At 40.3% G+C, this 21,156-nt stretch overlaps 1 protein-coding gene and 1 non-coding gene across 3 annotated transcripts in view; one reads left to right on the plus strand and one right to left on the minus strand.

Moving 5' to 3' along the window:
- Nucleotides 1-6,631: 6,631 nt before the first annotated feature.
- LOC119739195 (beta-1-syntrophin-like) overlaps nucleotides 6,632-21,156 on the minus strand; it is a 37,576-nt gene continuing 23,051 nt past the window's right edge. Inside the window, exons 2-7 of one of the 2 annotated variants that reach the window (XM_038214033.1) lie at nucleotides 19,893-20,191; nucleotides 18,101-18,208; nucleotides 16,517-16,659; nucleotides 10,202-10,401; nucleotides 8,473-8,675; nucleotides 6,632-7,052 (exon numbers count right to left, since the gene is read on the minus strand). In XM_038214033.1, the coding sequence (XP_038069961.1) occupies nucleotides 6,960-7,052; nucleotides 8,473-8,675; nucleotides 10,202-10,401; nucleotides 16,517-16,659; nucleotides 18,101-18,208; nucleotides 19,893-20,191 (1,046 nt within the window). In that variant the 3' untranslated portion in view covers nucleotides 6,632-6,959. Of the gene's footprint in view, nucleotides 7,053-8,472; nucleotides 8,676-10,201; nucleotides 10,402-16,516; nucleotides 16,660-18,082; nucleotides 18,209-19,892; nucleotides 20,192-21,156 lie in introns of both variants that reach the window. The other variant, XM_038214032.1, reaches the window with a different exon arrangement.
- Nucleotides 18,934-19,006, plus strand: Trnaa-ggc. Its single transcript has one exon. It is a non-coding gene; the product is annotated as a tRNA-Ala (tRNA).

Genomic DNA, 21,156 nt, shown 5'->3' on the forward strand with positions numbered 1-21,156 from the left:
CGCACTGAGGGGTTTTCAAAACTTGACTTTCTTTTCCACTTCGGATGCATAAGTTTTCTGTGCCCATGACTCGGCTTAAATAATGGTCCCGTATTCTAATTCAGAAACATTAAATGTTAGTTATAAAGTCTAGGGTTGGATTAATTTTAGCTGATTTGGGCAATAATACTCCAATATCTTCCAAAGCCAAAGATGGGACCAGAGCTGGAGACAAATCCTAGGTTTAGGAAAAACCTATCCGGATCCGATTGGGTCAGGGACAAATTGAGGCACGTGTTCTGACCACGTGCCGTGACCACGTGCTTTTGTTTACATCTTTGTTATGTAATCAAGACAAACGCAAAAACACGCCCACGTAGCACTAACATGCACTGTACGAAATTGTGCAAGAGGAATCAGGAAGAAAAACAGAAGTTTGAAAAACACGCATGAATCAGCAAAATAAGATATATTCATTCAGTCCCGTCTTTGATAATTTTATTTTTTTAGGGGGACTCCATATTGGTTAAATTGAATGTATTTTTAATTTTACGAGACCACTCATACAATCTTTAACATTATGTAACCATTCTGTTCCTTGCTCTATGATTTAACTGAGGAAACATTACTCAAAAAAAAAAAATCAAAAATATTTCGAAATTATTCTTTGGTGACAAGACGAACCTTGATTTTCATCCAAGGAATTTCAACACAGTAAAGTGAGAGGATATAATCATGGGGGGGGGGGGGGGGGGGGGGCACTAGATGGTCTATGATTTTTCCACCGAGCCCAAGTACCACCAACACAAGAAGAGACTTAGTATGACAAATACATAGCTTCTTTTTATCATCAATCAGTATATTTTTATTTTTCAATGTTAAACCTATAATTATGGATAAATAACTTGCACATCAAATTAATGAATTATTCCACACAAACAGAAACAGATATTAAAACAGAGATATTGATGTGAAACAGATGTTAAACAGCAGCATGCAAATAAACGACAGAAGAAAAGAGTTGTATTCATTTTGGGAGTTAAAATATTCGGCTTTGCTGTTATGAATAATGAAACAAACTTTAGTGTGAGCCATACCATAGATCTGTCAAAATCGGGCATAATGTATTGAATGTGAAAAAAACCCAGGTATTTTTTCATAATTTCCGGCTGCAAATTAGTACGTTTTCTTAAAATTAGAAAGAATGGTCAATTATCAATTTTGGTTAATCACAATATATGAATATATATTAAATTAAGTTGGCAAAAAATGAAAGTAAAATTATGCCTTTCGAATGACCAAATGCTAACATGTTAAGATGGTTACTGGCTCCCCATTGTACAATGAGAATATTTACAGAATTATCGGTTTAGTAATAAGTATGATTTATAATTGGTTTGTTCCATTTAACAATTTGATTTGATTTGTCACGGAAAGAGTAAAAAATGTCTTCCAAATAAAAAATATATTTTTTTCTGCCTGAACTATGCTAAAAACTCCTTGGTGTTGTTTCATAGTCACGATGCACTGTCTATTTTCCATGTTTTCCACACTTCCAAACTTGTCCGTTTGTTTATTTATATGTTTTGTTTTTTAAGTTGATGCAGTGCATGCTGAGATATCCTATAATGAAACCCTTCCCACAATGCATTGCTGTCATGTGATTGAATGGGAGTTCATCCACAGGATTCAACGGGTGTTTCTAAAAATAGACCAACAACCCCAAACTTCTCAGTCACGTACAAATTCAAATAAAATTTCAAAATAAAACAAATTCAAACAGCTCTATACAATTTTCCCTGTCACATCTACATACATTTGAATATGCTACAAAACTTTGACTTTTTTTTCTTCAAACCACGCCTTAATAAGGGAATAAAAAAGATGTGCTTGGCCCTGGACGAGGATTATGGCCCAAGCCAAAGGCGACGGTCATTACCCGCATCCGGACTCCTAGCCACTATTAAACGTACTTGTTTAATACCGGCCAAGCACATATTTATTTCCATTCACAAATACTGTTCGGTCAAAGTCACAAGTCAAGAATTCATAAATTTCCAACGATTTCGTTCAACAAGTTTACTTCAGGTTTTGTGAAACACCCCTCTGGCCAGGTCTATGGTATGAGCTTCATTAAGGTAGTGCTACCATTTCCTTATATGGAATTTGGCTCACGCGCGTCGTGATTGCCCGGTGTGACTGCGCGATGTGGCACAGAATGCAGCGGTGTCTTACCGGCAATTTAAAACCACCCATGTGACGGTCTCATGACCAATCGGAATTGGTGAACTGTCTCAGGTATTTATGAATAGTTTTTAAACATTTTTTTTAAAATTTGTGACGAGTAGAACAAGGATTATCTTGTTAGTGGCATTTCTGCAAGGGATTTCATTTAAAGTATTTTACAGTTGAATTGAATAGAAAATTAAACATTTCATTGTTTATTTAACTGTGCCCTTTTTCGGAATTTTTTTTTTCTTATATCATTTTATGATCCGAGGAAAATATAGCTATCAGCACAAATTTCTCTGAGTAGTCACGTAATATAATTGTTTTACTTTCATTTTAGTGAGTGGATATATGCCTCATTTTAGTCTTAGAAGAAAGCCATCAAATGAATATATTTGCTGTTGTAGTAAATACTGAGTATAAGTGAATAATCTATGATATTTTTTTACAAAAGATTCTGGTATGATTAAATATTTTGAAAGAAATGCAAAGAAAAGTCATCGGCACAGTTACAATAAAATATCTGCACTTTTTCAAAAGATTTTCATCACATTGCAAACATTAAAGAAAACGCTGGTTAAACTGGTACAAAACGACGTTAACAATGACTATGTTAATAAATATAACTCAATTCATGCGTCATACATTCTATGTACACAAATATAACCGGTTTAAATTGAAGCACACTAAATGTTTGCACAATAGGAAACCACAAAAAAGTCCTTCAAATCAAGTTTTACAAAAGGAAATCCTTAACTTCAAACGCATACTATAAAGGGTGGTCAAAATACCGGAATGGCATACTTCCACTACCCTGATACTCAAACCACATACCAATGTATGGAGAATCTTTTTTAGAAGAAAAACGAAACCAAGATCGCCTGATTCGGTCCAGTAGTTTTTGTTCTAGAGCCTATTTTGTGAAGCAAGGTGGGGTAATTTTTGTCCCGATGAATTACTAAACCGCGCCCGGGAATTTTGACTTACATTGTAATTGATAGAGGGATTGTTATGTAATACTACCCGCATGAAAGAAGTGTGCTTCACAAAATAGGCTCTGCAGCAAAAACTAATGGACGAATCGGGAGATTTTGGTATCATAATTCTTCTAAGGATTCTCCATCTATTTGGTACAGGTGGTTCGAGTCTCAAGGTAGTGGAAGTATGCCGTTCCACTTTTTTTGGGGGGGGGACCACCCTGTATTGGTCACTTGATTTGGGTTTGTGTCCCTAAACAATATTTCAATTAGTTATTTGTTTCTCAATATTTTAAGTCCAATTTCTGAAAGTCATCGAATAGTGAATGTGTGGGAATAAGTGCCAATTCACTATTGAAGTGATTCTGCCAAGGTCAGTCGCCACAGCAACGGGATCACGCTGATGCAAACATGGCGGCCACTGGCTACGGACTTGTGTATTTTCTGAGCATTTTTGTGTTGTTTCGTTCGGGAAAAAAAAACCCACCGGAGTTACTTTGCTTTGTATGATTTCAGTCCGCAGTGAAACAGTTGACCATCGCGAGGTAGCATTTATTGACAAATTTTCCGAACGGTTTTACTTTCGCTTCGAATACACGTGCAGTATCAATTGCTGGATCAGTTGTCAAGTGTGTGGCATGATGCGTCACTAGGATAAGTCCAGTGACCTCGCTCGCTATTACATAACACTTCCATAGTGAATATTTCACCCAAAAAAGAGAAAGTTTTGGCATAGGCCATTGGGTATAGACAATCAAATTGCTGAATTTGGTCCATTACGACGTCTTGAATTTAAAAAAAAAAATGGAGAAGACAATTCAACATGAAAGGGAGAAAATTAATCAATCAATCAAAATTGATTAAGCCTTTGGCCAAATATTTTGTGCTTCAGGGTTACATGAAATTGTCTCCTGACTTAAATATTACCAGAATATTAAATTTTAATAGCACGGTTGGGCTCACCTCCGGTCACGACTAGCACTGAATACCGTAGCATTAAAGAATACAATAGATTTCAAAAACACAACGCTCAAATCTGAATAATCTCGTTTAGCAAACTAAAAATCCAACACTATGAAAAGAATGGCTATTGGTTGGCATAAAAATCCAATAATGTTCTCAAAAATAAGAATATATTTTAGTTGATACATAAACAATTATAATGTACAGTGATTTACATACATTTTAAGTACAGCTTGAACCAAAAACAAACAAGGTAGAATAGTTTTTTTTATCATTTACCCATTCAAATTATAAAAGACTTTCTATTGAAGAAGAGGGCCATTCAGAATTAACTTAAGCAATAATTTATGCAACTTCTGGGTGGGTTTTGGCTCAAAAAACCCTTATTGTACCCCAAATCAGCATCACTGAACCAATTTGAAGGGGGGGGGGGAGATGTGACCAATTTGAAGGGGAACATCATCTGACCAATACGAGCGCTGTTTTAATAATAAAAATAATATTGTGCTTACAAAGCACTTTATACCAAAGGTCTCAAAGCACTTCACAAATATTACCCCTGTGCATCAGGCAATGAGACCAGTTTTTGCAGAAGTTCGAGACCAGCTCCCTCACAGGTACCCATTTATACTCCTGGGTGGAGAGAGGCCACTGTAGTAAAGTGTCTTGCCCAAGACACTAGCAGCATGTTCCCTGTCAAGGTTCGAACCCACGTACCACGGCGTGAGTCGAACGCCATTACCATTGGACGACAGTGCTGCACAAGTTTTAAGTGAAATATTTTAACCCTGCCAGACAATAGATGGTGTTATTTGTTGCAGCACATTTGCCGTTGGACACACGATTTTGCCGACAAGACAATGATTTTGCAGAACAATGGGGGGGGGGGGGGGAGGGTCGGACCCCCACCCTCTCTAGCGATGTCCACAACCCTTTGATCCTAAATCCAATCCATTCAAATATTTAAAAACTTTGTGAGGTTTGGGTGGTTTTGGGAGGATTTACGCCTAAACTCACATGTGCTAACATAAATGCCTCGTAAAATTTTGGTAAATACAAATATAACCAAACTGCTCTTCCAAACTCAATTTTGAATGGTCCCCTTTCAAAATGTTACATCAGAAAATACTGATGGTGTGTATTAAAAGCGCTAAATTAAGGTACAATGAAATGTAATATGTACCCAAAAAAAAATGTGTTTAAAGTTATCAGTTGAGGTAGCCAAAGGTTTGATAACTTGTAATTCACATTTTGAGTCTTGTGCCCCAATTAACATCAAACTATCAAGTATTTAAATAAGCTTTGTATTTTTAGCCAATGTGAACATCCAATGCCCTCATTTGCATAATGTTTATTCATAATTCACATGCACCTGAGCTGGAAAAAAATTAATGTTGAATTTGGTCAGAAAAATGCTCTGGGTTCAAACTCTTTGTTGAAGACACTTTTTTTAAAGGGGCACAATTTTATTTGCCGAGTAATCTCAGCATAAATAAATTCATCCATTTGGAAACGAACCAACAAAAGGAAAGTTATTTAAATTAGTCATGCACAGCCAATAGTAACACACAGCAATGCCTAATTTGCATAGATCTTTCCTAACTTTTGATTGGGTAACTATCTCAACGAGCCAATTCCAATTTTCAACTTTTTAGTTTAAAATAACAAAATTCCCAGGAGGGTACAGAATGAGACTTTGACAGCAAACGTATGAAGCAATAAGAAAAATGTATCAAAATGTGGCAAGACTTTGATTCAGTTTTGACTTTAGTTCATACTTCACAGTAGAGAGAAACAAGGCGAATTAGAGGCGTTCAATCCACAAGGGCCTAACAATGTAGGACAATTTCTATTGGTTCTTTAAGAGCCTTTTCACGTAATGTTAAAAAAAGCCACGCGTGCACTTTGCCAAAACCAAAATTCTATCCAAAACGTCATTATTATCTTATTATCCCGACATGCAACAACTCTAATACATGCATTGGTCGATTTTTTTACTGGTATTTCTGAGTTGATCACAAGGGCGGTTCCTACTACTAGTGGGGGGCGGGGGGGGTGCCGGGGGGGGGGGGGGGGGGGGCAGGCAGAAGTGCTCTCTCAAGTGACAAATGGCCTTACTTGAGAACATTTCGATCACTGCTGGGAAGAGGGGGATCGGGTGCACCCTTCGCATCCCCCTAGGTCCATCACTGGATCACCAACTTGTTTTGAGTTGGAAAAATACTTTGCGAACACTATTGACCAAGCAGTTACAATTCAATCGACTACCAACTTTAAACCAGCCAGATAATAAAAAAAAAAAATGCTGTACAAGGTCTGGTTTGGGGCTATTTAAATACAAGTGATTCTGGTATTGTGAGTGTAACTTACAAATGCTACCTACACTGTTAGGTAGATGCTGTGGTTCAGAATGTTATATCTGGAATACAGGGCTACACCCAATAACTAACTTTCTTCATGCTTGCAGTCTTCACTTTTTTTTCCGATCAGATTAATCTTCAAACGGTGATTTTTTCTTTTGGCGTACCACGATTAAGTCAGGGTTCAGAGAGGGGATCCCGCTACGCAGTGTGACTATCCCACAATGCATTGCGACGCGGAATCTATGGGGCGTGCTCACAACCCGCGAAAGAACAACTGCGCGTACAACCATAATAAATGCTGCCTTCCGTTATCCAGTGAATCTGAGCTCCTTCCCACCAGTACTGGTGCAAATGACCCTTGCCCTTTGACCCGAGGGGCATGACCCGCAATCCCTTGCAAATCTCCGACACCAAGGCATATATCCCAGAATGCAGGGCGTGTATCCCATCATGCAAAGAGTCCCATCCGTGTGACTTTGGCACTGAGGAAGGTGTGGATGATAAAAACGATGGGCTTGGGGCAAGTGTGAAGGTCCAATTCCTGAAAGTGGTGAAAAAAAGGAGCAAGAAAAGAGTTACAAAAATGCATATTGAAGGTGCACTCTCAGAAAGTATGGAACTTTTGATTCACAAAAATGGTGGCAGTGACTGTCAGTGTGTTGTAGCCTGCACCCGATTTCACAAAACTCATCGTAACTTACGATGCATCGCAGCGCTGCGACGCATCGTATCCCTACGATGCGTCGCAGCTGCGACGCGTCCTGCGATCCATTTCACGAAACAAGTCGTAAGTGCGACGCGTCGTAGGTGTATTTATAGCACAACTCGGTGACTGTTTTATGTATTAAGTCAACGTACAGTAAATAGTCATCTGATATTCAACAAAGAGTCGTCGGATCTCCGCTCAAAATTTGTTAAAATGTAAAACAAAATGGCGGTCGTGCGATGCAATTTTGAAGGAAAACAAGCTCTCAGTGGACTGTATAGCTACTTTGAAATTTCAATTGCAATACTCCAGTCTAATTCATGATTATTCAATGAGTTTACTATTTACAACTTTACACACGTTGCCTTGGTATTATAATCTCGTTAATGTAATGTTTATGGCCCAAAACTGGCTGAGAAAGGGACTCTTCTTATTTTGCGATGACCACTAGACACGTTGTAACTTGCGACGTGTTTTAAGCCGTTGTCAAGGAACTTACGACGCGTTCAACACATCGCAACTTTCGTGAAATGGAAGATACCGGTACGACGCGTCGCAAGTTGCGATGTGTTACACGTCGTAACTCGAGTTACGACGCATCGCAGCGCTTCGTGAAATCGGGTGCTGGTCCTTTTCCGAAGTGGGAAAACATATATACCAAATATAAGCTTGAAAAGTAAGAATTAAAGTTAAGAAACTCAACAGAGTTGTCCGAACGTAGGTATGCTATTGGCTTTAGAGGAAGAATTTGAGAATTGGGTGAAAGAGCTAGGTGTGCTGAAAATTTACAAGAAAGTCACAAAGAAAATCAGAATGGACTGGAGTCTGAATCTTCTTGACAATATTTGTGCATTTCTTCCATATCAGTGATGCGTCCAAATACTTGTATATTCCTACTCATTCAAAGTACTCAGCGCAACTGCATTTGCGTCTTTAACCTTGGTTTGTTGACGCAAATTTTGCTGATGAAAATGTCCCCTGTTCCAACTTAGTACAGGATTACTTCTTTATTACAACTGTGGTGCTCTCTCTCTGAAGGATTGCCCCCGTTTTGAATGGTATAAGACGTTGCTTAAGCACAAGGATGATGCTGCGGGGCTACGTTTTCCTCGCTAATCACTTTGAGCACTGTGAAATGAAGAATCTGTGAGACATGCTAAGTGCAAAGCAAAGAAACATTTCTTGAGCAGTACTGTGAAATTTAGCGCCAATTATGGCAAAAAAAAAACTCTGACTGGATGTGAACCACACTTACAAATTCTCCTTCTCCGGCCCCGAAATCGAGCCACATAAGTCTCTTGCCGTCGTCGGACGAATACCGGAGTTTCTCGTAAGGGTAGACCCAGTAGACCTCGCTTTTACTACTGCTGTTCTGGCCCTCCTGTGGGTTGCTGGTAAGCGTGAATCCATTCTCGTAGTGGATGGTGAGTTTGGCCTCTTTGCCTTGCCACGTCACAGCTGCCGAGTTGTGGTAAAAAAAAAAAAAAAGCAAAAGGAGTTTTAGTAAAATCCAGATTTTGTAAGGACTCATTAAAGAGTCCATCCTGACAGAAAAGTAAGCTTGCCGCTAACTTGTATTAAGCTGGTAACTAGATTGCAGCAAGCTTAATAAGCTTGCGTGAGTTGGAACTTTTGCATGCAGTCTAGCTGCAAGCAAATAATCTTGCAGGCTTGTAACGCTTGCACAGGTATGAGGCAAGCTTGCACATGTTGAGGCAAGCTTGCACATGTTGCTTGCACATGTTCTTGCAAGCTTGTGGTAAGCTTGTGCATGTACTTGCAAGCCTGCGGCAAGCTTGTACAAGCCTGCAAGCTTGCTACAAGCTTGCCTGCCTGCCCAAATTTACACACTTGGAGTGTGCAAGCTTGCGGCAAGCTTGTCTGTGAGCTTACGGCAAGCTTGTCTGTGAGCTTGCGGCAAGCTTGTCTGTGAGCTTGCGGCAAGCTTGTCTGGAAGCTTGCGGCAAGCTTGTCTGTGAGCTTGCGGCAAGCTTGTCTGTGAGCTTGCGGCAAGCTTGTCTGTGAGCTTGCGGCAAGCTTGTCTGTGAGCTTGCGGCAAGCTTGTCTGTGAGCTTGCGGCAAGCTTGTCTGGGAGCTTGCGGCAAGCTTGTCTGGGAGCTTGCGGCAAGCTTTTCTGGGAGCTTGCGGCAAGCTTTTCTGGGAGCTTGCGGCAAGCTTGTCTGTGAGCTTGCGGCAAGCTTGTCTGGGAGCTTGCGGCAAGCTTGTCTGGGAGCTTGCGGCAAGCTTGTCTGGGAGCTTGCGGCAAGCTTGTCTGGGAGCTTGCGGCAAGCTTGTCTGGGAGCTTGCGGCAAGCTTGCTGAAAGCTCGCTGGCAAACTTACCTGAATTTACATATTTGGAACCGTGCAAACCTGCAACAAGCCTTCCTGCAAGCTTGCAAGTCCTTTCCTTTCCATAACAAGTCCTCCGGTCCCAAGTCAACTCACAAGCCATTCCAACGAGCTTAAACAAAAGGCATTTCTTTGTTATTGTTCATCCACTGTTACTTGTGACTGGACTTGTGAATGGACTTGTGATTTTCCTGTGGCCTGACTTGTGATGGACTCGACTACAACACTTGATCATGAGACCGGTCAAAAAGAAAACCACAAGTCCAGTCACAAGTAACAGGGGCAGAACAAAGACAAAGGAATGCTTCTGTGACTTCTGTCACAGTGCATTTGAATAGCTTGCGACTTGACTTGAGATTGAAGGACTTGGGATGGACTTGTGAGAACTTGCGACAAACTCGAAACGCCACCATCAAAGACTGACTAAATGTATAGGTATGATGCTGCACAATTAGGAGCGGAAAGATTGTGTTTGTTTATGAATAAGTATTTATCAAGGCACAGTTTTATCTACCATTCAGCAAGTTTAAATGTTTGTTTTAAGTGACAAGAGAAGTCCTGCTGGACCGCGGCCCTCCCACGAACTACCCCTTGAACACCCCTCCCCGAAAACAAGAAGTAGCCTTTTACTTACCACACACGATTTCCTTGACCAGCACTGCTGCATTGTGGGATCCCTGCACGAGGTGGCGCGTCCAGGCCCCCAGGTCTCGCCTCGTGTCCACCCTGAAGAGATGGGCCTCGATGCCGTTGCGGGTCCCCGTCCGCGTACCGAACGTCAGTTCTACCTGGTGACGCGGGCCAAGGCCTTTAGGGCTCCCTGAGTACAAGAGTCTGGAATCGGGACACAAATCAAATCCAATTTTCATAAAGAATGAACAGCTATTCAAACAAATATCTGTGTTCTCCACAAGTGGTTCATTCAAATTTGATACTGCTATTTGTTGCCCTGTTACAATTTATAAAGCCTTCATTTTTTTTTTTTTTTTTTTTTTTTACAATTACCTACTTCAACAGAAAAGATTGCTTAGTTTGCTTGTAACCAAGCATATTCTGTACAAGACTCCAAGGATTTGTGATTGCTGAAAAAATATGAAAAACTTGAAGCACCCTGAACTGTATGCTCTCTGTAAAAGTGGACGAACCTGTGTTAACAGGAACGGAGTGCACATCTCTCTATGGTTAACGATTGGGCCAGACTCATATGCTGTTGTAGGGGGGATCGCCACACCTCCTCCACAGCGAGTCTGTTACCTTCCCAGCATTGAATAATGCCGGTACCCATTTAACACCTTGGTTGAGAGGAGTTATTGAGGTAAAGCGCCTTACTCAAGGGCACAACACGCATGGCCACAGCGGGGCTCGAACCCACAACCTCGCGATCATGAATCCTGTGCTCCACCATTAGACCACACGTATGCTCGCTGTAAGTGCCGCATTTCATGTCTATATGACTAATCTGAAAGACTTTTTTATCTGAAGAGCATCCTTAATGAAATTGGGCTGAGTTTGGCATATTAAAGTCAAGCCTGCATAACACAGAGTGAACAACACCAGATTTCAACTCGTTAGCATCAACAGTGAAGGCAAGAAAACTCAATCATCTCAGAACATTTACTGACTTGTTCTTAAGAAAATCATTTTTAATTATTTCAAAATGTTTTGAAATCCATCAATTTCAAAATTATTCTAAACATTTGTTTCCTCTGATGAAAGGAACATTATAAAAAAAAATACAACAAGCAATCAACGACATAAGAAACTGACATATATCTACATATACCTTCAAGTGGGTAATATTTCATTTGAACCAAGGGATCTTGAACATCTTTCAACCATGTTTCGGATATCGCTACCACACAGGGCGATATGTTAATCCAAAAATTATCTATTTCCACAAAAATAGTGAACTTTTGAAATATTCTTCTTCCTTTTACAGAGCTTTAAAAGTTTAAAGCACCCAAGCAACATCTACTTTGACAGCTGGCATAGCTGTGAACAAAACTATAAACAAATTTGACAGACATATGACAAATGATGTCATTGCATAGGATTATCAAACAACCTCAGCCTTCGGGGGAGTTTGTTTCCGGAACGCACAAACATAAACATTGTCTTTATTTTTGCAGGCGATCCAAGAACGTTTGTTTTGTGGCACTAAAAAAAAAAAAAAACCTAGCCGTTGATTTTTTTTCAGCAAGCTATACTTGAACTTTTTTGGGGGGGGGGGGGGTATTCAGTTGAATAGACTACAGTGACTACACACAACCTTAATGGGGTTAGGGTTGATAGAAGTTTGACGTAATTTTTTAGGAGAATCGCTTAGAGCCATCCAGATATTAGACATTTGGTGACTACATTTTGCTGATTTCTATAAAAAAAAATTTCTCCATTTTCAGTCAATTCAGTTTTCTACCTTCCTCTTCACATTAATACTGCTTTCAAAACTGAATCGTGTTTCTCATGTTCGCAAGTTCAACTAATTTGCATGGGTTTAGACTGGCTACAGCCTGTTCCATAGACACATGTACAAGAAAGCACTCCGCCAAGGCTAAACAATTCCTCGCCATATTGTCAGTACACCCAAAAGAAATAATCTCATAAAAGGTGAAGATTCCTTCAAAAAATCCTGCATCCAGACCCAGATCCGGTAACACTTCCAAAATCTAATCGATTTGTACTTGTACCAAGGACAACCCCTAACAAAAATTTCATGTAAATCCGTCCATAACTTTTCTGGTTTTTTGTGTGTTATCTTGTTAAAGGGAAAATACAACATTTGCAAACATCAAAAAATAAAACTACCAAATCATTTTGAAATACCTTGCTGGACTGTTAGTGAATGACAGTGTAAAGCATCCTGTAAAATCATGGCACCTGGTATACTGTCATTTTCAAGAAAAGTGGTATTTTTGTATCAATTTCCAACGCTGATCGGCCGATCAGCGTTGGAAAAAACTGGCTTTTTTTCAAATACTGGCCCCAGTTGACCATCGCACTTGTTTGCAATCAATTACACACCTATGAACGGGTACAAGCCAGCTAGACTGGTTCCCTGACCTTACAATTCCCCAATGTATGTAAACTGCTCTGTTTCTTATTATATGGAGTCAGGGAACCAGACTACAGGAAAATGATTGTTTTTCTTGGTTTTTATAGCATTTTCGAACCCAAAACCTCAAAAAAGTCAGTGTAACTATATTTGCTATATATTTCCAACCCCCCAATTCCATCCATTTCTAAAAATTACAGCAAAAGCAAATGATGTATATTCCCTTTAACAGACAAACCAACCAACCAACAAACTAACTAAATCCGATGAAAACATAACCTCCTTGGCGGAGGTAATTACAAGACAAAGTCACACTTAGGATGAAGCCTAGAATTTCTCCCCCTGGAGAACAGGACAGTCAAATCATTTTCCTGAACATCTGTCCCAAAAATGAAAGATTACAAAGTCATCTCTCAAAGTTATCACCTGATTTTGAGTCCCGTGCAATAATTATCTCAGTTTACCCGTTCCTGTCAGCGTTTGACAAATCACTCTCCTCTTGTGATACATCTGTGTCCAGGTTGACAGATAACAGCAAACCCTCGCACACTTAATTTATGATCCAATCAGATGTGACGACTCATTTACGTGTCTGTTTTGTCACTGTCAGAGTGCCCATGTGGAACCATTTTTCATTGCACGTCCCTAGGCAATACTCAATTAAAGGGAAAATACATCATTTGCTTTTGCTGTAATTTTCAGAAATGGATGGAATTGGGGGGTTGGAAATATATAGCAAATACAGTTACACTGACTTTTTTGAGGTTTTGGGTTCGAAAATGCTATAAAAACCAAGAAAAACAATCATTTTCCTGTAGTCTGGTTCCCTGACTCCATATAAGAAGAAACAGAGCAGTTTAAATACATTGGGGAATTGTAAGGTCAGGGAACCAGTCTAGCTGGCTTGTACCCGTTCATAGGTGTGTAATTGGTTGTAAACAAGTGTGATGGTCAACTGGGGCCAGTATTTGAAAAAAAGCCAGTTTTTTTCCAACGCTGGTCGGCCGACCAGCGTTGGAAATTAATACAAAAATACCACTTTTCTTGAAAATGACAGTATACCAGGTGCCATGATTTTACAGGATGCTTTACACTGTCATTCACTAACAGTCCAGCAAGGTATTTCAAAATGATTTGGTAGTTTTATTTTTTGATGTTTGCAAATGTTGTATTTTCCCTTTAGTACGTGCAAATTTAAGAAAGTCACTGTGATTATGTGACATGTAGTTGGTGCTAAATCCTGATCGAGGTCCTGCAGAAAGTCTAGAATACAGTGCAATAGCATCAACGATAATTTTTTATCGTTACATGTATTTTTCATTACTTGTCAATTGTCTTCCATTTTCAAACTGTTGTATTCCTTCCAATTGACTATAACGTTTTGATAGGTTTTCAAGAAAAAATACCTCCAACCCCAAAATATCCTGATAAGCAGTTACACTACAAAGCCCACTTTAAACTTCAAAGGACTACTGCTTTCTACTTTTTGTTTCAAACTAACTTATTTATTAGACTCTGATTTGTTCCGTTGGAAAGATAAGAACCCATTGATTCAAACGGATCACGTTTCAACAGCAATAGACAAGCCCCCAAAGGTTCCGCATACAGAACAATCTGCATTGAGGGTATCCATTTCAACCCCTTTATTCAACCGAGAAGGACGATACGGCTATTGTAAACCAGTCAATCGTCGTTTGCCGTTCAGCTGGCCATGGATAAGCTAAATTAGGACACTCAGTACTCCAATGACTAGAACTCCATCCAGAAATGCGAAGAAGATTCTTTTCTTTTCAGAAGTGTACAGTATGTTCTCAAGAGATTTTCTCTGTTTCAGAGATACAATTTTGACAGTAGCACCCAACCTAGCCCCATAAATGTGGCCTATTTACTGGACTGCCTCCGTAAACATAGGCCACACATCCACATGTACAAAAACGTGTCGACTTTGCCAAATTTTGATTTTCACATTTAGGCTTACTTTGAAGTTTTTTTTTGCTTTAGAAGCATTCTCACCCTCTATATAGGCTAATCAGAAAGTGCTGCCTTTTTCAGATGTCTAATTTTTGTGAAATTTCATGTTGAAATTTTGATACGCAAACGTGTGCAAATGTATCTGGAAATTTCACGAAAAATGGACATCTGAAAAAGGCAGCACTTTCTGATTAGCCTATATAGAGGGTGAGAATGCTTCTAAAGCAAAAAAAACCTACAAAGTAAGCCTAAATGTGAAAATCAAAATTTGGCAAAGTCGACACGTTTTTGTACATGTGGATGTGTGGCCTATGTTTACGGAGGCAGTCCAGTAAATAGGCCACATTTATGGGGCTACACCCAACCATACTGAGCACTCAATCTTTCATTATTCAAGGATGATTTTCAGGAAAACCCTATAACTGATGTCAAATTTCATTAAATGCGCTCTCCGAAGTAGGATTGGATTCATTTTAAGGTATAAATGTGTAAATGTTACAAAGAAGTTGTACTCTTAATGTAAAAACTGATAAAAAGTGTAAAGACTGATAAAAATTGCAAAAAAACATTAAAATGTTTTTAATGGTTGTTCAAGACACACCTCCAAAAATTGTAATTCCAACCTCCCCTTGAAGCTTAGGCATTGCAGAAAAATGCAATATGCTTCACTACATTCTGAAAACGCTTCAGGGATAGATGAAATAATAAAAATAATTAACACACGCATCTGGCCTTATCCAATCATCACCGCACGCTTTCTTCGCTAATCAATCGGAGAGGAACGAGGGAACTAAACCTGTCCCTCTACGCCCCGTTGGGGAGAAATTTTTAATCTTCGCAATGCTGTGTGACCGCAACTCTATGTCCCTAATGAAAATAAGACTCTTTCGGTTCTGAAAGCTGGGGAAGATGATTTTGGCAAGATCGCAAAGAGGGTTGTCATGTTAGTAATCCTAGCAATGCTTTTACTTTTATATTATTAACCCTCCTGCTGTTTGAACAGTCACAGACAGTCAAAAAAAATTAAATCCTCTCCCCTGCTGTGCCTTTTACACAGGCTAGTCACCAACAGTCAGATCGTATGTCAAGCAAGCACTGCTAGTAGTCAGATTCAGTCAACAGACAAAAGCAGGCAAGTGGTTGGCACAGCTGGCTTATCAATCACCAACAGTCAAACCATAGCTGTGTCAAGTTACATAAACAGTCACAGCCAGTCAATCCTGCTTTCTGTAGGCTGAGAGCTCTTAACTGTCGAAAGCAGTCACTTGACTGATTTTGACTGAAAGGACAACTTTGTACAGAGTGTATGTTTGCATCTAGGAGGATTCATTAATGATCTAATGAATTCTAACTTAATTTTTTTTCAAAGTTGAACGAAGAAATTGACTGGAGCGGGGTTTGAACCTGCGATGTCCGGATTGCAGTTCCGGTGCTCTACCAACTGAGCTTTCCAATTTCCGTTTGTGGATCATCGTCAGTCAGATACCATTTGTGGATCAGTCAGATGCCGTTTGTGGATCAGTCAGATGCCGTTTGTGGATCAGTCAGATGCCGTTTGTGGATCAGTCAGATGCCGTTTGTGGATCAGTCAGATGCCGTTTGTGGATCAGTCAGATGCCGTTTGTGGATCAGTCAGATGCCGTTTGTGGATCAGTCAGATGCCGTTTGTGGATCAGTCAGATGCCGTTTGTGGATCAGTCAAATGGCATTTATGGATTATCGTCAGATGCCGTTTGTGGATCAGTCAGATGCCGTTTGTGGATCAGTCAGATGCCGTTTGTGGATCAGTCAGATGCCGTTTGTGGATCAGTCAGATGCCGTTTGTGGATTATTTAAGTTCTAACTATACATTTAGAGCTAGCTTATCCATGCACATGAAAGAGCACATTTTCATTTTTATGATTCTCAACTTTTTCGTTTCTGTACCTCGTTGCGAGAAGTCCGTGGACCAAAAACGCCTTCCCCCACTCCTCTCTGGTGAAGGGAACGCTGTCGTACATCAATATGTCTTTGTCTGTGATGGCGACGAAGACCGGCTTCCACGCTGAGCCACCAGATTCTGTGTTGCTCTGCAGAGAAATTTGGTGATTTGATGATGAAACCATTAGCATCTGTAGTACATTGTATTACACTGTATTTAATCGCTGATGAATTCATACAACTATAGAGTGATGGGGCAGTTTTGGGCTATATAGGGAGTAACAGGCAGAGCAGTTTGGGACAGTACAAGGACCAATCAGTTAAAAGAGTCATTCTCTGCGCTTTATTATAGAAGTCTTGCCTGTCACTTGAAAATACATGCAATTAGCGATGCAACTAGAGTTGCATTGTTTGTGTGCAGAAAAGGTTGGTAGGGGTAGTGACATGAAAATAATATCAGGGTAACAGTTTATCCATATTTTTGAAACTTCTGTTAAATAACTGAGAAAGCAAAGGACAGCTTGGTATATTCCAGTCTCCAGTCTCTCACATTTACTCATAAACTCTTGACATAAATGCATGAGTTCAACTCATTCCTCCAAATCTGAGAGTTCTGCATTTGAATAAATTTAAGACTGTAGAGCTAGGCATTGTTTGCTTGATGTTAGAAACTTTGTAAAGAATGAGGCACTGCCCAGCACTGGAAATTACTTGACAGTTTCAGCAAATTTCTTAGCAAGTATAGCCAGTGTGTTCAAAGAGGAATGAAATTTATTATTATTTGCTTACTGTGCGTTGACACCCACCAGCTTTACTTAAAATGTTTCATCTCTGTTTTTAAAGGGAATGTACAACATTTGTTTTTGCTGCAATTTTCAGAAATAAATGGATTTGGAGGAGTATGTTAATTTAGCAAATATTGTTAAATGACTTGTTTCACGTTTTGGGCTTGTAGTTGCTGGAAAAACCAAGAAAACCATTTATGTTCTTGTAGTCTGGTTCCCTGACCCAGCTTTAGATGAAACGGAGACTTTATAGCCTTAGGGGAATTGTAAGGTCAGAGAACAGTGTAGCAGGCTTGTACCCCTTCAAAGTTGTGTAATATCAATTGCAAAATAATGCAGAATAACTAATTAATAAAATGGAGGAGCAGCTTTTGAGAAAAAAACCCAGTTTCTCCAATGCTGGTCGTCCGACCAGCGTTGGAAAAATACCAGTTTTCTTGAAAATGAAAGCACACCAGGAGCCACGATTTTCAGGATGCTTTAGACTGTCATTCTCTAACAATCCAGTAAGGTGTTTTGTGATAATATTATCATTTCATTTTGTGATGTTTGCAAATGTTGCATCTTCCCTTTAAGTCTGTAACTGATGCAAACTAGTGCAAATATTGAACCCAGTTGATGAGGTTTGATACATTTTTTTCTGATACATTGGTCTATATATTCTCACGATTTGCGATCCACCAATTAAGGTCTAGCGACCCGTCCACTGCCCAGTCAGCGTGCACACAGTTGTGGGTGTCAATACGCAAACAGAGCGCGGTTCCATCACTGCGCTTGTCATATTTACCATTTCTTTGACTAGTACCTGCTCACAGACCCAGCCCATGTGCTTGATCTCCCGGCTGCCTGGCATGGCCCGTAGGATATCGTTGGCCTCGGCGATGGCCTGGATGGTCAGTAGCGACACGTTGGCCTGCAAGAAACAAAAGGAAAATCATTGTTTAAAGGGAATGTACATCATTGGTTTTTGCTGTAATTCTCAGAAATGAACTATTTGAGGGGTTACTATGATAGATCAAATATTGTTCCACTGATGTGCTTGAAGTTTTGTGTTCGAAAATGCTGGAAAACCAAGAAAAACACAAATGGTGGAGTAGTCTGGTTCCCTGACTCCACTAAAGATAAAATGCATCAATTTATAGATGCCGGAAAATTGTAAGGTATATAAGGAAACCAATCTAGCTGGTCTGCACCCGTTCATGAACATGGAACCAATAGCAAACAAAATTTGGACTGAAAAAAGGGTAATTTGGAGCAGTAGTTGAAAAATAGTTAGGTTTTTCCAACGGTGGTCGGCCGACCACTGTTGGAAATTTATACAAAATACCACTTTTCTTGGAAATGACTTCACACCAGGTGCCATAATTTTACAGGATGCTTCAGACTTTCATGTACTAACATCCTAGTAAGATATTTCGTAAAAATTTGGTAGTTTTGTTTTCCAATGTTTGCAAATGTTGTATATTCCCTTTAATTTACAACGCTCTCTGAGTGATCCCCATTTGCTATTTCCCAGGTTTGCAGCATTGCTAATGTTGCTAGCATCGTGACTTAAGGTGTGATACCTGGCTAGTGGCATATGTTCATGTAAAGCGCCCTTAACCAAAGAAATGACAAACTGGGGAACCGCCAACATAGGGTTGGATAGCTCAGTTGGTAGAGCACCGGAACGGCAATCCGGAGGTCGCAGGTTCAAACCCTGCTCCAGTCAATTTCTTTGTTCAACTTAAAAATAAATTTACAGAGTATTAAGAGCAGTGTAGTAAGTTTGTCATCCCATCCCGACTCAAGTCATAAGATATTCAAATGAACTGTTTGACAAAAGACATTCCTTTGTTATTTTTTCATCCCATGTTGCTTGTGAATTGACTTGTGATTTACTTGTGACAAGACTCGTGACCAACACTTGTAATGGACTAACACAGGCTGGCCAATCCCTGACAAGTGATAGCAAATTCGGGCGAGAACCGTTGGAGTTGATTTGTGACGTACAGTATCTTACCCTGCGCAGTAATAGCAACGCGCAAAGGCCTCTAGTCAAACAATGGTCAACAGTCCTGGCTCCCGTTGTGCTTTATGATGCCCGCAGATATTGGTTACCAGCAATGGCCCCACGCTCTGGTTCCAAATAGTCGACTAGAGTAGTCCAACTATCCGTCGTTCGAGCGAAGTTAGTCGAACTGTGGTTACCTATAGTTCACCCCTGAACTCGGGTCTCAGTGCCAGTATAGCCAAGACTGGGTTGATTCATCTCATTGATAGCGCCCCCTATTGGCGCAGTGGCTTGACTGCGCTTGCCAGGGCCCAATTTCATGGCGCTGCTTACCGTTAGTGAAAATTCCCTGCTTACTGTAGCAGAAAATGCTGTGCTTACAGTTAGCATGATTCGCAGGTTAGCGAGGAGTTTTTGCTTCTGCGCATGCGTACATCCCGTAACTAAGAATTCTGTGCTTACAGGGTAATTAGCACGGAATGTTTCTGCTAGCGCGGTTAACACAAAATGGTGAGCGTAAGCGTCAAATTCTGTGGTTAGCACAGCCATGAAATTGGGTCCAGGAGGAAAAAAATCCATGTCTAATCTTGAACAACATTCTTACTTGCAAGGCGCTGAACCATTCACTGGCGCTGGTGGCGTCCTTGCAGCGCAGAATGCACGAGCTTCGGCTGTCCGGCGAGTGCAACTCGATGGTCCGGTGCTCCGGGTCGTTGACGGTCAGGTTGGACGTCACGTAGCACAGCTTGAGCGGGATGGTTCGCATCTCCGTGAAGTTGTTACGGGTGGCTCGGGGGTTGGCGCCCGGTTCCTTGATGACGTAGGGGGAAGGCGTGTCCCAGCCCACTTCCCCGATGACGGTGCTTCGACGGAAGTAGGGCGTCACCTCCCGTAAGTATTTAACTGCGGAAAACAGGAAGTGTAACAATATGCATATGAACTTGTGATCTTTTTGATCTGTCTTCGCTACTTCAGTGTTGGTCCATGCATTTCATGCTTGGTACAGAATCCCAGTGAGTTTAATACAGTTTTAAAATAGCATCCCCCACGCCAATGGGTTTCAATACTTATACGTAGTGGCAAATTTACATTTCAGTTCACTATGCTTTGTGACACCCCCCCCCCCCATTTCTCAGATACCAACTAAAAAAAACCCCAAAATTTCCTGAATCTTTCTGAATTCACAAAAGATCTAACACAACATGTGTGTTGTTGCAAGCCAAAAGCACAAAAGTGGGTGAGGATTGAGATTTTGACATATTTTGCAGTCCTTCTGATTTGAAAATCACAGGCGTGTGGAAAAGGCACACCTGGATTTTTCCAGGCGTGTGATTTTTCTAGTTGTGTGATTTGCCAGGTGTGTGATTCTGTGGTCTAGGGAATTCAGGCGTGCAATTATTCATACTTCTCGGGAAGCTTTTAGGCGTGCGATGGCGTGGGGGTGCGATCGCACGCCTCAAATCAGAAGGACTGATTTTGGGAAGTTTGGGTAATAAATGGCAAATTTGAAATGAAAACTTTAAACAAGCTGCTCAAATTCAAAGAGTATCAAGCTGATTCTATTCCACCATCCATATAGTTATATAAAGCTTCTAAAGGTGCTGCTATTGTTGGAGTTCATTCTCTTGGAGTTCATAGCGCTATATTAAATTACTAGAGCGCTAACTTCTCATTCTTATGTGTGGAGATACTTTGAATCCTTCCTGCGCGCAGATATTTTGAATTCATGTCGCGTGTTTGTTGAACATAATGAAATTAGATGGAGTGAATTTTGAAAGTGTACTCTAAATGCAATGCGCAAGTAGAACGTACGCAAACAACTTAAGCACATCATGACGGTTCAAAAAACGTCATGGCAAAAATCATCC

Source organism: Patiria miniata, unplaced genomic scaffold (genome assembly GCF_015706575.1).
Source record: "Patiria miniata isolate m_02_andy unplaced genomic scaffold, ASM1570657v1 HiC_scaffold_30, whole genome shotgun sequence".
Taxonomy (NCBI): domain Eukaryota; kingdom Metazoa; phylum Echinodermata; class Asteroidea; order Valvatida; family Asterinidae; genus Patiria; species Patiria miniata.